General features: G+C 33.7%; 1 protein-coding gene across 1 annotated transcript; it reads left to right on the top strand.

Moving 5' to 3' along the window:
• The first annotated feature begins 4,788 nt into the window (after positions 1-4,788).
• On the top strand, positions 4,789-16,843 carry LOC128161019 (uncharacterized). The gene is made up of 5 exons (XM_052824284.1): positions 4,789-5,409; positions 6,391-6,438; positions 12,693-14,824; positions 15,022-16,431; positions 16,610-16,843. The coding sequence occupies exons 1-5, from the start codon at positions 4,815-4,817 to the stop codon at positions 16,841-16,843; spliced, it is 4,419 nt and encodes a 1,472-aa protein (XP_052680244.1). The 5' UTR covers positions 4,789-4,814.
• Positions 16,844-18,079: the final 1,236 nt, after the last annotated feature.

Genomic DNA, 18,079 nt, shown 5'->3' with positions numbered 1-18,079 from the left:
TAAAGGAACGATCGGAATGTAATACCATAGGTCAGCTCTGTTAATGTAATGCGAAAGCATTTCGGTATATGCAATAAACATTATAAATAAAAGACATCGTATTGTTTTGTTGATTTCCGAAATAGCAAGGCATGATCAAGCGTTACTTTTAGTAGGCGAATATTATACTTTGCATAGTAAAAAAAAAGTGCAAAACGCAATGCGTGCGCAAATGGTAATTTTTTTTCGTCATATAATTTTATATTGCTTATGAAAAACAAAACAAAACCGATTATAATTTCAACGGAAGACCTTATTGTTATTGTATCGTTTCTTTTACCCTATTATTAAGGTCTTCGGTTTGAAACGGAATATCTTACTGTTATGGCTTTGTTTCCTTTTTTCTATTATTCCAACAGAAGACCTAATGTTTTGTTTTGTTTCTTTTTTCCCTATTATTATCATTTTTTCTGTCCCAAAACGCTTCAGCCGATTTCAACGAAACCTATAGATCGTTGCCTTGACAAAATTTGAAAGAAACACACGTCCTGTTTCTTGGTCCTCACTTCCGGACCTGAGATAAAAAAAGATTGATGTTTTCTCAAAAAGTGTCAACGAAAGAGCTTTCAAATTTTCAGTGATGGTAAAGATTTTTCAGCCACAGTGCCCTTTCCAAACGTCATCTGTCACTTCCAGTTGTCACCAGAAGAAAAATAAAAAATTAAATTTTAATCCATTTTTTGATTTTTAATTCGGTCATTTTTCGATAGAAACACGTTAATGAATAAAGAATATAAAATTTGTTTTAGATTCGATCCACGCTGTCTCGAGATTTTGGGCCTCAAAGTCCTGAAGCGAGAGTCCGTGTAGGTAAGTCGTTACAGTCGTGGACATGTGCGCAGGCAAACCGGGTTCAATCTCCGAGTGCTGAATATTTTTTTACTTCCTTTAATTGTGTTTAGATTTACGATTTTATTTTTGAAATAATAGAATAAACAACTTTCTGAATTTATTCTATCAAAACTCAAAATAATAGCGCCTTTTTAATTGACTAGATTAATGACATGCCTATTGAAATCCTTAGAGATGGTGAAACCCCCTTCCCCAACATTTTCTCGCAGCAATCATATTTCTTAGATTTAGATATAAAAAATACATTATCATAAAGTTGCCTCCCCCCAACTTTTTTGGGAGCATGTAAAAGAAATGGAATAAAAAACGGAAATAAAGAGTCAAATTGAAGTTTCAGGTATATAACTTAGCCCACCCCATCCCCCACCCCCTCACGGATTAAGGTTTATATGTCTTTTTTTTTTGCTTGTCAAGATTTTGTTGATGATTCTCCTCCCCCAAAACCTCCCACTTTCAAAAATGATGCTTCGTGTCTGTCATTATTTTATGATCGTAACTTTCAAAAACATTAAGAATTCATAAATGATAAAAATGTATTAAATAAATTTAACGACTTAGTTCATTCCTATCAATGTACATAATGTTAATGCTATATACATCATAATAAAAGTGGATATCGAAGAAAAAATACTACTGAAGATTTTCAGAATAAATGTATTTTTCATGATCAAATCAATGGTACAATTGCGTACTATGGAGCACAGTGATTGTCAGTGCTCTGTAACAGTGCCGTACAGAGAGGTACAGTGCTGGTCAGTGCTGTACAGTGGCGTTCAGAGGGGTTCAGTCGAAGTCAGTAGAAATGTACAGTGTGGCACAGTGAAAGTCAGTAAAAGGTACAATGAGGTACAGTTAATGTATAGTAAATGTCAGACAAGTTTGGTCAATATCAGTAATCTTACTTCGCTTAGCTTAGTTCATAAAACTTTCAGATCTTATTCTTAACAAAATATATCCCCCTTTCTCTAAAATGAAAAATATAAGATATATTTTGATAACTTTTGAAATCCTCACTCCTAAACAATAGTCATTCTTTCTCCTTGTTTCATTGGGCATAGGTTAAACATACAATAATCAAGTTTTGTATTCTCTTCATATATAGAGTTTGACTGATGTGGTACTTCCTACCCTAATGATTGCCCTGCTTTGTTTGGGAGACTTTATAATTGTTAATAACTATCTTGTTTATTTTAAAGACAATACCAATCAAGAATGATTCTGATACTGTAAAATTGTAAGAAGAGATCCCGAGTCCTTCGAACCAAGATTGATGTGGTTGAAGTTTTTCAGTTTCATTCATTCTACATGTCATTTTATATTTATAAATTACATATGATACATGATATATTTGTATTTAAAAATACTGTTTTTGATTTTTTTTTAAATAGAATCATATAATGATGTGTTTCCAGCATACATCGAAATTCAAAATACTATTCAATCTTTGCCACAATCTTTGTACAGATATACAATCAAATAAAAGGTGCTTAATGTCCTCCTTTTCACACGGACAGAATTCACAATTTGCATTAGACCTTGATTTACATTTGTATTGAAAGGAATTACAATTCAAAATATTATTTAACAACTTATAATTAAATTCACTAAGTCTTTTGTCAAACATGTTCTTAACCTTTCTTTCATAAATATCTTTCCAATTATCTCTACCAATATTAAATGAATTGTTAAATGCAGATTGATAACAAGGTGGTTTGAATTTTTTATGAAGCAAGTTTACATAGTAGAATTTACATTTCTTATCGAATATATCAAATGTTCCCTTATGAAAATTATAAACATTTCTTTTCAGTATTTTTGTATAAAAACAACACTTCATATCAAAACACTCACTTTTTTTCTCAATTACTTTCTTTAAAATATTGTATTCACACAACCAATTATTTTTCTTTTTTAGATCATTTGAAAGTTTTTGTAGTGTTTTGAATTCACCATTTTTGTTGAATAAATCTTTAACAAAAAATTTTTTACTCATTACCCAGTTTTTGAAAAATAATGATTTTCCCTTATGTTCAAACAGAGTATTATTCCAAAGTGGTTGTTGTGCAAATATATTACAAGAGATAATTTGTTTATTGAGAAGATTGTAAGAGGAATTTGAGAACTATGCGGGCAAGTTTTTCCAGGATACATGTAAATGCATTTGTAAGATCTCACAGACCACAGGATTATAAGTAAATTGATGAAACTTTATTAAATTAAATAATTAAAACATTGTGTGGGGAGTTTACGGGATAAACTTCATTGTTTACTCCCCTTTCGTGAGTATTTTTTGAGGAATTTTGAGAACCATGGGTTTTTTTTTTGGTTTTTTTTGGGGGGGGGGGGGGATAAACGTCTTTTTTTTAGCATCTCGTTGACCCCTGAAGGAAAATAAAATTTCTGACACCTTAATCTGCATCAACACGGCATCATCGTTTACATTTCTAACTATGATTTTATTATTGTTAAAATTGAAGAGGGGTATTTTTTTTATATCAAAAACATCATTTGTTTTCAACCGATTGACCCCCATAGTTAATTTAAAATCATTCAAGAGTTGATTTGGCTAAAAAATGCTTATATGTTAACATATTTTTAAAACGATGTTTGCTTAAAAAAAGTCATTTTTCAGCATTTAATTGACCTGCGGGATGAAAAATAAATTTCCTAAACTGTATTGTGCATTTACAGGTCACCCTCAATTAAATTTCAAGGGATTATTTGGATAGTGTGTTAAATGTAGAAGCAATTTGATTTAATCCATAACATCCCTCCAAACTTATAATGGGTCGCAGGTAAAGTTAAAAAATCAGTATCAGTTGATAAATATGTTTGTGTAAAATATTATTTAGAACTGCAGTACTACAATTTGAAATAGTATAACATGTTCTAAAAATCTCAAAGAATCATATTCTTAAGTGTTGATACCACCACTGAAACACCGCTGGCTTAAATATATTATAGTATTTAAAGTTTGCTTTGATTAGAGGTGACTGTTTGAATAGAATTATGGCCAATGTTACACAGGTGACCGATGGGGTGCCGTGGCCATATGTTTTCGATATTACTACAAACTGTAATTCATGCATGAAAGATGTTATACGTTGATCTCCATTATCAATATACATAAATCATTTTCGTTTCTGAGATAGCCCAATGTACCAGATAAGAAAAATATTTGCTGCGTACTTAAAAAAGGACAATTGCTAAGCGATGCAGTTTATGTTAAAATTTGGGTAATTAAAATCTCCCGAGTTTTTTCTTTATGTGTAAATTGTCAAACTACATATGCTTCCGAGTAAAGATACAAATTCTAACCGAGAAACAGTTTATCAAGTTAGCTGTGAATGCATTTGGATTGTTTTTTAAATATCTCCTTTTGAAATTTAAAAAGTTAAACAATTATTTGTAAGATATATAAAAGTAATAATTATTTCGACCAAACCCTGAACAATTTTTTATCAAAGTGCGTTAACATCGACGACATCAACGCACTTTGAAAAAATAGATCTTTTTTCAAAGTGCGTTGACTTAGTTCTAAAATTTCCTTTTCAAAGTGTGTAATTTTTTCAAAGTGCGTTGTAACATACGTGCTATAGTTCTGACTCTGAGTTCTAACTAAAGCTTTTGAAATACTAACACAAGTCAAAATACCCACAGAACTGTAATTCCGAGTATTAGGTCAGCAAGGTTTAGGTCCTAATTTGGGATGCAGTCAAAACTTTTGTTATTTATATATTGTGTATTTTGTTTGCTATTACTACATTCCCTCGCCGGCTTTTTTTGCAGCAGCGAGCAACAAACTTTACACCTTAAACATCTATATACCCTTATAAAATTTTTTGAAATTAAACAAAACTTTTCAACATTTTTATCATATATATTTTTGTAGGAAATCTTGTTGATGCTACAAACAAGAAAGGATGTCCTTATCAAAATATGAATCGACCACAGGGACAACACATCTTGCTCGACTTGCCCGGGCTATATTGGGTCCCTGCATGGATGTGCTACGCGACGTTCTTGCAAAAGAGATATCTCCACCTGACTTGGAAAAGAAAGTTAAAACTTACGTACCTCAAAAGGGCAAACCTTCTATTAGTGAAAAACAAAAACGGATTGTCTATGGCAAAGACTACACTGTCTTTGATGTTACGTTGCTCTATTTTCTCTTGCGTAACATGTGTTCAATTCCTCCTCATAAAAACACATGGGGAAAAAACCCAGATCCAACTGATAAAAGTGTGTCGGCAAACATAGAACGAATTCGTATTTTAAGAAACGAATGGTATGGACATGGTACTGATTTTTCTCTCTCGGAACCAGATTTTGAACGAAAATGGAATCATATTTCTCAAATTGTAAAAGAGCTGGAAGGCTATCTAGGGACTACAACCAAATACCAGGACACTCTGATCGAATTAAAAACTTGTTGTATGGACCCTGTGTCGATACAGCACTACATAGACACACTGAAGACTATAGAAGGGTTACAGACTGACGTTACAATTCTGCAAGGTAACAGACAAGATTGTTTATCAAAATGGATCATAATATTTAATAAATATATAATAGTTACATCGCTTATTTTGGTGAATTTACATAACAATGTACCATGACGCACCTTCAATAAGAAGATGTGTGTGCTTTAGTGATGAAAATATGCATCAAGTGAAGTTGCATATTCACAAAACTGGCAATCACCGTGTTTAATACGCAATTCAACTATACTTATTGCCGAGATGAAAGAGATACCGCGGACATTATTCTACAATATACCACAAACGTCATCAGTAAATTATCAGATCAGAAATTTGTCTCGCAATGATCATGAAAGTACAGCTTTAAACCGTAAAAAGTTTTAAAACCATGTCAATTTCACGTGTTAGTTCCTGTGAACATGATGTGTATTGCCTCAAATAATTATTTTTCAGAGATCAATGCGGCTGTTCCTAGGACCTCCTTACCACATTTTCACCTCATGTTTTTACATAAAATATATGAAGTGTAGTAGTAATAATCGTATTAAATTGACCTAAAATATAAAGAATATGATTCTAAGATATTTCATAAATAAATCGAGAGTATTTAAAATCCAAAGAAAAATTCTGTCGTTTGCATGCGATTCCTTTAATCTATACATATGTAAACATCGCTCACAAAACTATTGGGGTTTCTCGGAACAGCCGTCAACATGACCTAGATCGTCTCTCTACAGGAGAATCAATCTGTAGAAATACTGGGCTGTTATAATTAGTAGAATAGAAATAAAGTTCTTGTTATCATGAATGTTGCAGAATTATCTCCTCGGTCTCGAAATGTTGTTTGAAATACAAAAGTCTCGGCTAACGCATCGGATTTTATATTTCAAAACAACATTTCTCGACCTCGGAGGTTATTCTGCCACATTCACGAAAACTCGTACTTTATTTCTTAAATATATAAGAAAGAATCCGAAATAATATTATACGATTATATATTTAATATTCATTCTTACAGAGGATGTAGAGGAGATGAAAAAGTCAATCAAGATATCAACTACAAAAGGTACAGTTATTCAAAATATGCATATTTTTATTCATATTTTACCATGTTTATTGGTAACACTTTAAGAATGAATATTTTAAAAGGGACACAGTTTAAGATTTAAATGATTATATCGAACAAAATACGCTCTTTGGACATGAAAAGAATATATATATATAAATATATATATATATAAAACCTGGCGTTTTATGCTAATGCTAAGAAGGTAGGTAAACTCTGAGCTGAAAGTGAAAGGATTGCCGACGGCTTGTAATTTAGCTGTTATAAAAAATAAGAATATGCAATAAATATGCAATAATATGCAATCCCTTAAATTTCAATTTCTTGCATATCTCCTCATTCTTTTGCCTTGATTGTTTCTTGATGAATCGTCTCTTTATGGAAATGCATCCTTGACAATTGTGTATAGCTTTAAACGGTATCTAATGCATTATATAATTCTTCTCCAATTAAGAATGTAGTTTGCCAATCACAATTTAAAATTGAACTGAATTAAATTATTGAGCTTTGAAATTTTCAGTGATTTTTGTACTAGTGTTTAAACCACTGTAAAAAAAAGCGTTGTACCATCATTATATGCTCTACTCAAAATACACTATTTCAGAGTTGCATCGTTAATTAAACTATAATATTAATAAATTGCAGAAGTAGCTTCAGATGCAGAGCATGGTCTACATTATAAAGGATGCTAAAATATATCTTAGTTTTTATGGGTCCTAACATCACCAAACTTGCATGGATGGCGCGTCTTATGATATGAATGCTGAATCTGATCCATATGTTTCGGATGTTGGAGGAATTAAGAGCTGGGTAAATTTTTTGGAGCAGGTGCTCTCTGATTAATATTCCTGAGTTATTGCTGGTTTAACTTCACCAGATGTTCATGGATGGTGCGTCCTATGACACTGACAGGCTTGAATGCTGAATCTGAGCTATAGATTTCGGATGCTTGATGAGGTTTAGTTTTTTTGGAACAGGTTATGTGTTTTATAGATAATAACTTGCATAGTTGTTTTAACTACAACATAAATGAATTGCAGAGGTAGCTTCAGATGCAGAGCCTAATATCCATTATCAAGGGTGCTTAAACATTCTCCTACCTCACTCACACTTGCTTGAAAGACGTGTTCTCCTATCATATGGTATTGTATGATATGATACACTTTTGTTATATATGCTACATTGAGAATAATACATGATATTATCCTTTTCCATATCAAAGCCAGTTTCAGCCCGAGACTCCATTATCCCGAGGGCCGAATGCTGATATAGGCTGTGTTATGGAAAAGGGGTATCTAATATTGTATTTTTTACAAACTTAGTAATAAAATTAAAAAAAAAAATATCAACTAGAACAAATTGATTTTTAATATTATTTGAAAGTAGTCTGTACATACATTAAATGAAAATTTGAGATCTTATTGTTTTACCAAACATGTATTTACAGAACCGAAATTTCCTCAGCTTTAATAACATTCTATTGCATTTGAAGTTTTTAACTGCACTTAAAATTGTTGACGAACAACATTTTTAATTTTCAATTGTAAACATGCGCAAATGCCGAATCGAAAAAAAGGAGAGGGGTTCCTCAAGGTGTGTGATACGAGTCCGTATCAGCCATAGGGCTGATAACCTGTGTCAGCCCCGGGGGCCGATACGAGTTTTTATGATCATTTGTATTACATATGCAACAAACCTGTATTTATTACTAAGCATGTAATAAAATATTATATATTATTTATCACATAATACTTTTACCTATGAAATAAGAATATAATACTGTATCATATAGTACGATATTGTATAATATATAATATCATATCATACGATAATTTATAATATTACATTGGTGAATATGATATATTATTCTATAACATTAAACTGTATAATCTATGAAATTGTAATATATATAAAATTGTATAATATGATGCAGTATTATATGTTATGATATTTTACTACATACAATTTTATTACATCACTTGCTATTGTATTTTCAAATATGATACAATGTTATATCGAATGATAATATCATATGATACAATACCATATCATGTATAACATATGATGCAGTATCATACATTACATCATCATACTATATTATGCAATATGATATATGTTGCAATATTGTGATGTATTATGTGATACGATATTGTATTATATACTACTATATTGTCTGGGATTACCCATGTTTCTTAAATGCAATGACCTACTGGTACCTATACATTTAAATAATTGTTTTTAAACAAGTGTATCGACAAGTGTATAGACTGTTTCGTGTCCAGTAGAGGGAACAATACTTGTAGTTAAGGTTCTCCGACCCTCAGCCTCAAAATATTTACTTTTTACATCAACAAATGTAATTCGTCCTCCAAACTTTACAAATGAAAGGAAATAAAATGCTGTCCATGCATTCTACAAAGTTGTTGCAAATTGTCCTACGATGGATATAATGGATTAATATACTTAGTCTAGAAATATAATAAAAGGCCAATTATATTTGTCATAATAAGAAGCAGGTCTATGGTACGAATAAAACAAGCACTCTGAGAGTATTGCAGAAGCAATACACGTCCCCTACCGGTTTGTAGAAATTTGTGAAAACAATGCACTGTTATGCAGAATATCATTTCTTACCGTCTCAACAGACCAACCCGATAACGAACCCGATTGTAATAATACATAAAACCCTGTCAATTAAATTTACAACACAATGCTTGACACTATTTAACAGAACTTATTTGTTTGTTAGAAACAATAAAAGGAATGGTCCAAGAAATGCACGATATTATTATTGACAACATACTTTCCTCGTTTATTTGATACACCGAGCCCGATAACGAACCCGAACATTACAAATTGGAATATAAAAAAATGTATTTTTCGAAAATATGTCAACCAGACGCTACAAAAGTGTAAACTTGTATTGTAGTTTGACATTTTGAAGCTGCTCTGCAAATTTCATATTATTCCTCAAACGCATAAAGAAAAAAAGTGTGGAAAACTGAAGTGGGTCAGACGGACGGACAGACAGACAGACAGACGGACGGACGGACGGACGGACGGACGGACGGATGGACGGACGGACGGATAGACGGACAGACGGACGCAGAGGAAAGCTATAGTCCCCTCCGGTGAAAACCGGTAGGGGACTAATAAAAATACGGATAATTTCGAGTTATCAAAATGGTTGAGGGTAGGAGATCGTTTAGAATGTTCTTAAAACTAACGAATGAATCATAACAAAACTTGGGTTTAAAAAATAGCTTAGCTGAAATTGATTTCGGAATTACTCTTTTTTATTTTTCATGTACTTTATTCTTGATTTTTGCTTTCTGATACAATTTCTTTCTTATCCAATGAAATACAATAACATTGAAAATATAGATCATTATTTATGGTAGTAATACACTGTTTACATTTTATCTCCGTAGACTTTAGTTCTTGCCCACATTTGAGAGCCTTTTGTCCTTCATCTATTTATAAGTGAAAGAGGAGAAAATGTTTCTCACTGCTCTCATCTGTAACTTATATAAAATTAAACCGCAAAAGTTCAGCGAGTCTTTCCCATTATAAATTGATGTTGTTTAACTGGTGTACATTATCTTAACTTAATGTACTCGTCTAGTATGTAACGCGTGTCAGGTGACATGGATTTCAGTAAGCGTGTTCGACGTGATTTATTCCATTTACCTTCAATTATAAGGATACCCAATGCCTATTTGTAAATTGTATCAATGGATTTTCTTTTTGAATGCTTTCCCATAACTGGTGAGAATTTGGCGATAAATAAAGTCACGTGATATGTTAACGAGTATTGTCCAATCTGCTAAATTTCTTAAAATACATATCGTCTATTGCTCCAAGGTTGACTCATTCTATTTTTTTGTATTCATTGGAAGGACAGGGTGGTGCTACCGCTATTGAAATAAAACCACTATTGAAATAAATTATTTCGATAGTGGTTGGGAATGTATTTAAATAGAATAATCACTTTGCAACAACTATTGAAATAAAACCACTATTTAAATAAATTATTTCAATAGTAGTTGGGAGTGTAATTCATATTGAAGTACTTTTTATATACATGTTTTTTAGCTGAATATTGTATAGTATTACTATCGGATGTTTGCAAAAGCGCTTTACTTAGACAAAATCGTATACTACGTGCGCAGTTACACATTTTTTTAACTTTTGTAATTGCCAAGACCTGCGGTTTTGCCTCACATAGATTTTAGTGAATGAAGCAGATCCACATTTTCTTGTTTTACATTGTTACAAAGACTGCTGATGTATAAAACGATTTTTATAGAACACATGAAGACTGAAGACTGAGAATATAGTTAAGACAGGGCACCTGCGATGTCGTTATAAACGCGAATAATCTTTCGATTTGCACGTAGATTGAGTTAACTAAGAGTCAACACATGGATTTTTTTTAACTCACCTGAGCTGAAAGCTCAAGTGAGCTATTCTGATCACATTTTGTCTGTCGTTCGTCTCTGTCTGTCTGTCTGTAAACTTCTCACATGCTTTAACATTTTCTCAAGACCCACTGGAACCAAACTTGGCACAAAGCATCAAGGCTAAGGGGTATCACAGTTGTCAAAATTAAAGACCACACCCTTTTGCAAAGGGAGATATCTACGAATTATTAAGAATTTTTGAGAAATTTCCAAAAATCTACTTCTCACGAACCATCAGGCCAGGAAAGCTGAAACTTTTGTAGTAGCATCCTAAGGTAGTGTAGAATCAAAGTTGTGTGAAAAATAAGACCCTCGGGGGTAGGGTGTGGCCACATTGGGGGGGGTCGACTTTTTACATAGGATATATAGAGTAAGTCTTCTTCTCAAAACCATAAGGGGCCAGGAAAGCTGAAATTTTTGTGAAAGCATCCTCAGTTAGTGTAGATTCAACGTCGTAAAAATCATGAACTCCGGGGGTAGGATGAGGCCACAATGAGGGGTTGCATTTTTAATAATGAAAATGCATAGTAAATCATAAAAAATCTTCTTTCCAAAACCATTAGGTCAGAAAAGCTGAAACTTGTGTAGAAGCATCCTCAGGTAGTGTAGATTTAAAACTGTGAAAATCATAACTATTGGGGGTAGGGTGGGTCCACAATTTGGGGGACGAGTTTTTACATAGGATAATATAGAGTAATCTTAAAAGATATTCTTCTCAAGAACCATCATGTTCCCTGGGAGGGGGGGGGGGGTAAAATGGGGTTTCAGGGGGTGGGAATTTTTACATAGGAATATATAGAAAAATATGTTTAAATCTATAAAAAAAATACCTTGAAAAGCTGTAGCTTTAGTGAAATGCAACTTCAGATAGTGTAGATTCAAATTTGTTCAAATCATAATCTTTAGGAATACTTCGTGGATTCAGTTGTACAACGGAAAACATTTTAATTATTCACAAAAACTGAAATGTTATTATATATGCTTTTACTTATATGAAAGCATTTTTTTTATATTGCTGATTCTTTCATATTGTTTAGACTTTGGCCCCTGGACGTTGTTTTGGCCTAACAAGGGGTTCAAAGTTTGATGTAGGTTTATTTCCTGTATATAAACAATTGTTAAGTGACTTTTTGAGAACTGCAATGCTGAATGTGATAATACTATAATATTATCCTGTTAGAAAAGGGACTTGAATAGAAATATAAGAATATCCAGGGAACAGATTTTTGGTATAAGATCTACATGTATTATACAACATTGTCCATATATTTTGTATAATGACTCCATGAAGCTGATTTTATCGTGCCTATTATTGCTTAGGTGAGTGATGTGGCCTGGGGCCTCTGTTTCATTCAGAACAAAATGAGTAAATATGTTTTTAAAACACGAAACCCCCATTCTTTCTCTAAAAGTAGTATTTGTAGTGACAGAAACTGTTTAAGCTCTCTTTTTTTTTGGGGGGGGGGGCACCTGACAAAACAACGTCGTACTTTGAGCTGTGACTAAAAGAGGTCGAAAAGGCGAAAACATTACATGTACACACCGTAAAACCATTTTAAACCATTTTAAAAGAATATTGGGGGGGGGGGGGGCACAAAACCATCAAACCAAGCAGAAAAGCACTGTCTGTAAAGGGCACGGTTTTGGAACGCTTTTTCAAGTTCCGATTTAAATTAGAACATGTGAGTGTTCAAATGTTACAGTATAGATATGGATCTCCCTTTTTTAAGTCTTAACTTAAAAATTGTGTCTATTTAAACGTAAATGGTTTGTTATTTTTTTGCATTGTAGAATCACAAATTGAAAAGGACATGTTTGATCAATGGCAACAAGAAGACTCTTGTTTTATTTCGACAAAGGCGTTCGAAGAAGTAGAAAAAATAATTAAAAGCAACAACCTGATAGTTGTAGCTGGTCACTCAGGATCCGGAAAGTCAGCCATTATTCAACATATTGCACTCAAATACAGAGAACAGGGCTGGACTGTAAGACGAGTAAAAAAGGTAGAAGACATCCTGGATGAATATTCTTCAAGTCGATTTCAAAAAGATAAAACCATTTGTGTTTTCAATGATCCATTTGGAAAAGGATCTTTTGATGAACTTTTAAATAGATCATGGCAAAGATGTGAAGAAGAATTGGAGTTATACCTACGAACAGCAAAACTTGTGATGTCGTGTAGAAATCATATTATTTATGATAATAGATTGGCCCGTTATCTCGTGAATCAATCACATATCATAAACATCGATAATAGCAAACATAAGTTATCAGTTAATGAAAAACGGCAGATTTTGAAACAATATACACTCAATATGAATTTATCCGACAAAGAGTGTGATAAGATCGTTGAAGTAGAAAGTTATTTCCCGTTATTGTGTAAATTATATTCTAGCAATGAGGAATACAAAAAAAAGGGCGTTAGCTTTTTTACAGAACCCATAACAAGGCTAAAAGAGGAAACAGAAGTGTTCAGAAACAAAGATAGGAGTAAATATTGTGCTTTGGCTCTCCTTGTCTTTTTTAACGATGATCTTTGCGAAAGCGATGTTTTTGCAAATAAAGACACAGAATACAAATTCAAACACACGTTAAAACTTTGTGGATTACCAGAGAACACGCCACCTTTAGCTATTGGAGACAACCTAAACTCCCTAAAAGATTTTTTTGTGAAGAAAATTGGAGACACGTACCATTTCTATCACGATTTAGTAATGGAGGTTACAACCCTTGTTTTCGGGAAGGATTATCCCAAAGAAACAATAATGTACGCTGATATCGGTTTCCTCAGAAAAAGAGTAAAATTAGGAGATTGTGACGAACACGACGACCCTTTCACTATTTGTCTAAGTAACAGATACATTGAACAACTTGGAGATAGGCTTTATACTGAATTGTTTGGAGAACGCCTGTTAGATGTCGTACTCAACCCTTGTCTAAGGAATGTCAAAGTAATTAAAGTACTGAAAGAAAAGTTAACAGATCATCCCGAACATCTACAAATATTGCTAGAAACCAAGAAACTTGCAATTGAAAAACAAGAGATTTACCAGACATCTAAAAAATTAGTTCTGACTAAACTTTCCTTTTTGAATTTAGAATGTGAAGTATCGCCACTTTTTGCTCTCATTGCGTTTTGTCATACACAACTATCACTATATTGCTTTAAAAATCTACAAGAAATGCAAACTGATTATATGATATGTATTCCTGCACTGTATTGCAATGGTTCAATACAATTGTTTTTAACTGCTTTAAAAGACCATGCTAAAGAATCTTTGAAAAAAACATGGGGAAGACTTTGTCCTATTCACATTGTATCAGTGTTCCATAATTATGAATTACTTGGTGAGTTAATTAAGTTAGATGTAAAAGTCAATGAAAAGACCGTCGATAACGGTGGTTGGAAGCCCCTTATATTAGCAGCTGGTAACGGTTGTCAGGAACACGGAGACTATAACCATAGAGAATCAGGTGCAGAACGAAGAGATAAAACAGTACAACTTTTACTGAATAATGGAGCAGACATTAATTTATGCAAGAATGACGGAGCCAGTCCTCTCTTATTAGCTTGTCAAGGCGGACATGATAGCACTGTACAACTTTTACTGAGTAATGGAGCAGACATAAATTTATGTCAGAAAAATGGAGTCAGTCCTCTCTTAATAGCTTGTCAAAACGGACATGATAACACTGTACAGCTGTTACTGAGTAATGGAGCAGACATTAATTTATGTGAGAAGGACGGAGTCTGTCCTCTCTTTATAGCTTGTAAAAAGGGACATGATAGCACTGTACAACTTTTACTGAGTAATGGAGCAGACATAAATTTATGTCAGAAAAAGGGAGTCAGTCCTCTCTTAATAGCTTGTCAAAACGGACATGATAACACTGTACAGCTGTTACTGAGTAATGGAGCAGACATTACTTATGTGAGAAAAACGGAGCCAGTCCTCTCTTAATAGCTTGTCAAAAGGGACATGATAGCACTGTACAGCTTTTACTGAGTAATGGAGCAGACATTAATTTATGCAAGAAAGACGGAGCCAGTCCTCTCTGATTAGCTTGCTTAAAGGGACATGATAGCACTGTGCAACATTTACTGAGTAATGGAGCCGACATTTATTTATGTCAGGAAAACGGAGTCAGTCCTCTCCATATAGCTTGTCAAGGCGGACATGATAGCACTGTACAACTGTTACTGAGTAATGGAGCAGACATTATTTTATGTGAGAAGGACGGAGTCTGTCCTCTCTTTATAGCTTGTCAAAAGGGACATGATAGCACTGTACAACTTTTACTGAGTAATGGAGCAGACATAAATTTATGTCAGAAAAATGGAGCCAGTCCTCTCTATACGGCTTGTCAAAACGGACATGATAACACTGTACAGCTGTTACTGAGTAATGGAGCAGACATTAATTTATGTGAGAAAAACGGAGCCAGTCCTCTCTTAATAGCTTGTCAAAAGGGACATGATAGCACTGTACAACTTTTACTGAGTAATGGAGCAGACATTAATTTATGCAGGAAAGACGGGGCCAGTCCTCTCTTAATAGCTTGTTTAAACGGACATGATAGCACTGTGCAACTTTTACTGAGTAATGGAGCCGACATTTATTTATGTCAGAAAAACGGAGTCAGTCCTCTCCATATAGCTTGTCAAGGCGGACATGATAGCACTGTACAACTTTTACTGAGTAATGGAGCAGACATTAATTTATGTGAGAAGGACAGAGCCAGTCCTCTCTTAATAGCTTGTCAAAAGGGACGTGATAGCACTGTACAACTGTTACTGAGTAATGGAGCAGACATAAATTTATGCAAGAAAGACGGAGCCAGTCCTCTCTATACGGCTTGTATAAAAGGACATGATAGCACTGTACAACTTTTACTGAGTAATGGAGCAGACATTAATTTATGCAAGAAAAACGGAGCCAGTCCTCTCTTAATAGCTTGTCAAAAGGGACATGATAGCACTGTACAACTTTTACTGAGTAAGGGAGCAGACATTAATTTATGTGAGGAGAACAAAGCCAGTCCTCTCTTTATAGCCTGTCGACACGGACATGATAGCACTGTACAACTTTTATTAAATAACGGAGCAGACATTAATTTATGTCAGAAAAATGGAGTATGTCCTCTCTTTATAGGTTGTCGACACGGACATGATAGCACTGTACAACTTTTACTGAGTAATGGAGCAGACATTAATTTATGTGAGGAGAACAAAGCCAGTCCTCTCTTTATAGCTTGTCGACACGGACATGATAGCACTGTACAACTTTTATTAAATAACGGAGCAGACATTAATTTATGTGAGGAGTACGGAGCCAGTCCTCTCCATATAGCTTGTTTTCACGGACATGATAGCACTGTACAACTTTTACTGAGTAATGGAGCAGACATTAATTTATGTGAGGAGAACGGAGCCAGTCCTCTCTTTAGAGCTTGTCAAAACAGACATGATAGCATCGTACAACTTTTACTGAGTAATGGAGCAGACATTAATTTATGTGAGAAGAACGAAGCCAGTCCTCTCCATAAAGCTTGTTAAAACGGACATGATAGCACTGTACAACTTTTACTGAGTAATGGAGCAGACATTAATTTATGTGAGGAGAACGGAGCCAGTCCTCTCTTTATAGCTTGTCAAAACAGACATGATAGCTTTCAAAATTTTACTGAGTAATGGAGCTTTATGCAAGAAAAACGGAGTCAGTCCTCTCTATATAGCTAGTTATAGCGGACATAATAGCACTGTACCACTTTTACTGAGTAATGGAGCAGACATTAATTTATGTGAGGAGAACGGAGCCAGTCCTCTCTTTATAGCTTGTCAAAACAGACATGATAGCATCGTACAACTTTTACTGAGTAATGGAGCAGACATTAATTTATGTGAGAAGAACGAAGCCAGTCCTCTCCATAAAGCTTATTAAAACGGACATGATAGCATCGTACAACTTTTACTGAGTAATGGAGCAGACATTAATTTATGTGAGGAGAACGGAGCCAGTCCTCTCTTTATAGCTTGTCAAAACAGACATGATAGCATTGTCAAAATTTTACTGAGTAATGGAGCTTTATGCAAGAAAAACGGAGCCAGTCCTTTCTATATAGCTAGTTATAGCGGACATAATAGCACTGTACCACTTTTACTGAGTAATGGAGCAGACATTATTTTATGCAAGAAAAACGGAGCCACTCCTCTCTATATACATCTGTAGTTTGTAAAACAGATTTGATAGTACTGGAGCAGACAATAATTTATATGAGAAGAATGGAGCCAGTCCTCTCTTTTTAGCTTGTTAGAACGGACAACTTTTTACGTTTATATCTCTTGATTTTGATCACAAGACGCATTTATATTTCTTATCCAGGCGATCCATACTGCATTCAAAGTTGTCAATGCTCCTACAATTATTGATGCATTAATCATCTTGTTATTAATTAAAGTAGGCCGATGATAAAGTTAATATATTTTCTGTTCGAGTACTCTCAGTACTTCGATAATTTTCCTTATTGGCCGTTATAGCTTCTATTTGCTGTTAGTGGCTGCTAAATTCAGCATGGTTATAATGCCTAACAATGGAATGAACTCTTCATAATTTTCATGATTCCATCATGAATTCTTGGTGGTGCACTTGCATACCCAGTAGTTTGTAGTAGGGGAAATATCGAGTCTACTCTTTCATCGCCAATAAACAGAGTTTAATTTGTTTTATAGTGTCTTGTATCTCGAAATAATTTTAATGTGTTGTCGCTCGTAATAATGAGATACACGTAAATGTAACTAGTTAATATGACAACCATGCCCTGATACAATTCGTCAGTATCTTGTTTTAACAGAAGGATTTTTATTTTCTAAGATATACTTCTTCTTTCACTTTAAGTTTATTTGAATATGGATTTTTATAAATGTTACTTTCTGTTAACTGCAATAAAAAATAGAATATTGTAAAGATTATTTCACAAATAATTAAAAAATTTAAACTGAAAATTTTTAATCCATAAGGGGGTCATTATTCTACAGGGGTCACTTTCCGTTATGTAGAGTGTGCTCATTTTTATATGAAAATGACACTTATTCCTCAGGCAAAAGTGTCATATTTCTTCCTAGAATAATAACCGGGGGATCAATTTTCTGCGTAGAATAATGATGGCGGGTCATTATT

This window comes from Crassostrea angulata, chromosome 8 (genome assembly GCF_025612915.1).
Source record: "Crassostrea angulata isolate pt1a10 chromosome 8, ASM2561291v2, whole genome shotgun sequence".
In the NCBI taxonomy this organism is placed as follows: domain Eukaryota; kingdom Metazoa; phylum Mollusca; class Bivalvia; order Ostreida; family Ostreidae; genus Magallana; species Magallana angulata.
This window is presented reverse-complemented; position numbering and strand designations above follow the sequence as displayed.

Excerpts from the sequence above, each read along its gene's own strand:
- LOC128161019 (XM_052824284.1), top strand. The coding sequence starts at position 4,815 with ATGTCCTTATCAAAATATGAATCGACCACAGGGACAACACATCTTGCT. Across the intron at positions 6,439-12,692 it reads CAAGATATCAACTACAAAAG|AATCACAAATTGAAAAGGAC; the intron begins GTACAGTTATTC and ends TTTGCATTGTAG. Across the intron at positions 16,432-16,609 it reads ATTTATGTGAGAAGAACGAA|AAAAACGGAGTCAGTCCTCT; the intron begins GCCAGTCCTCTC and ends GCTTTATGCAAG.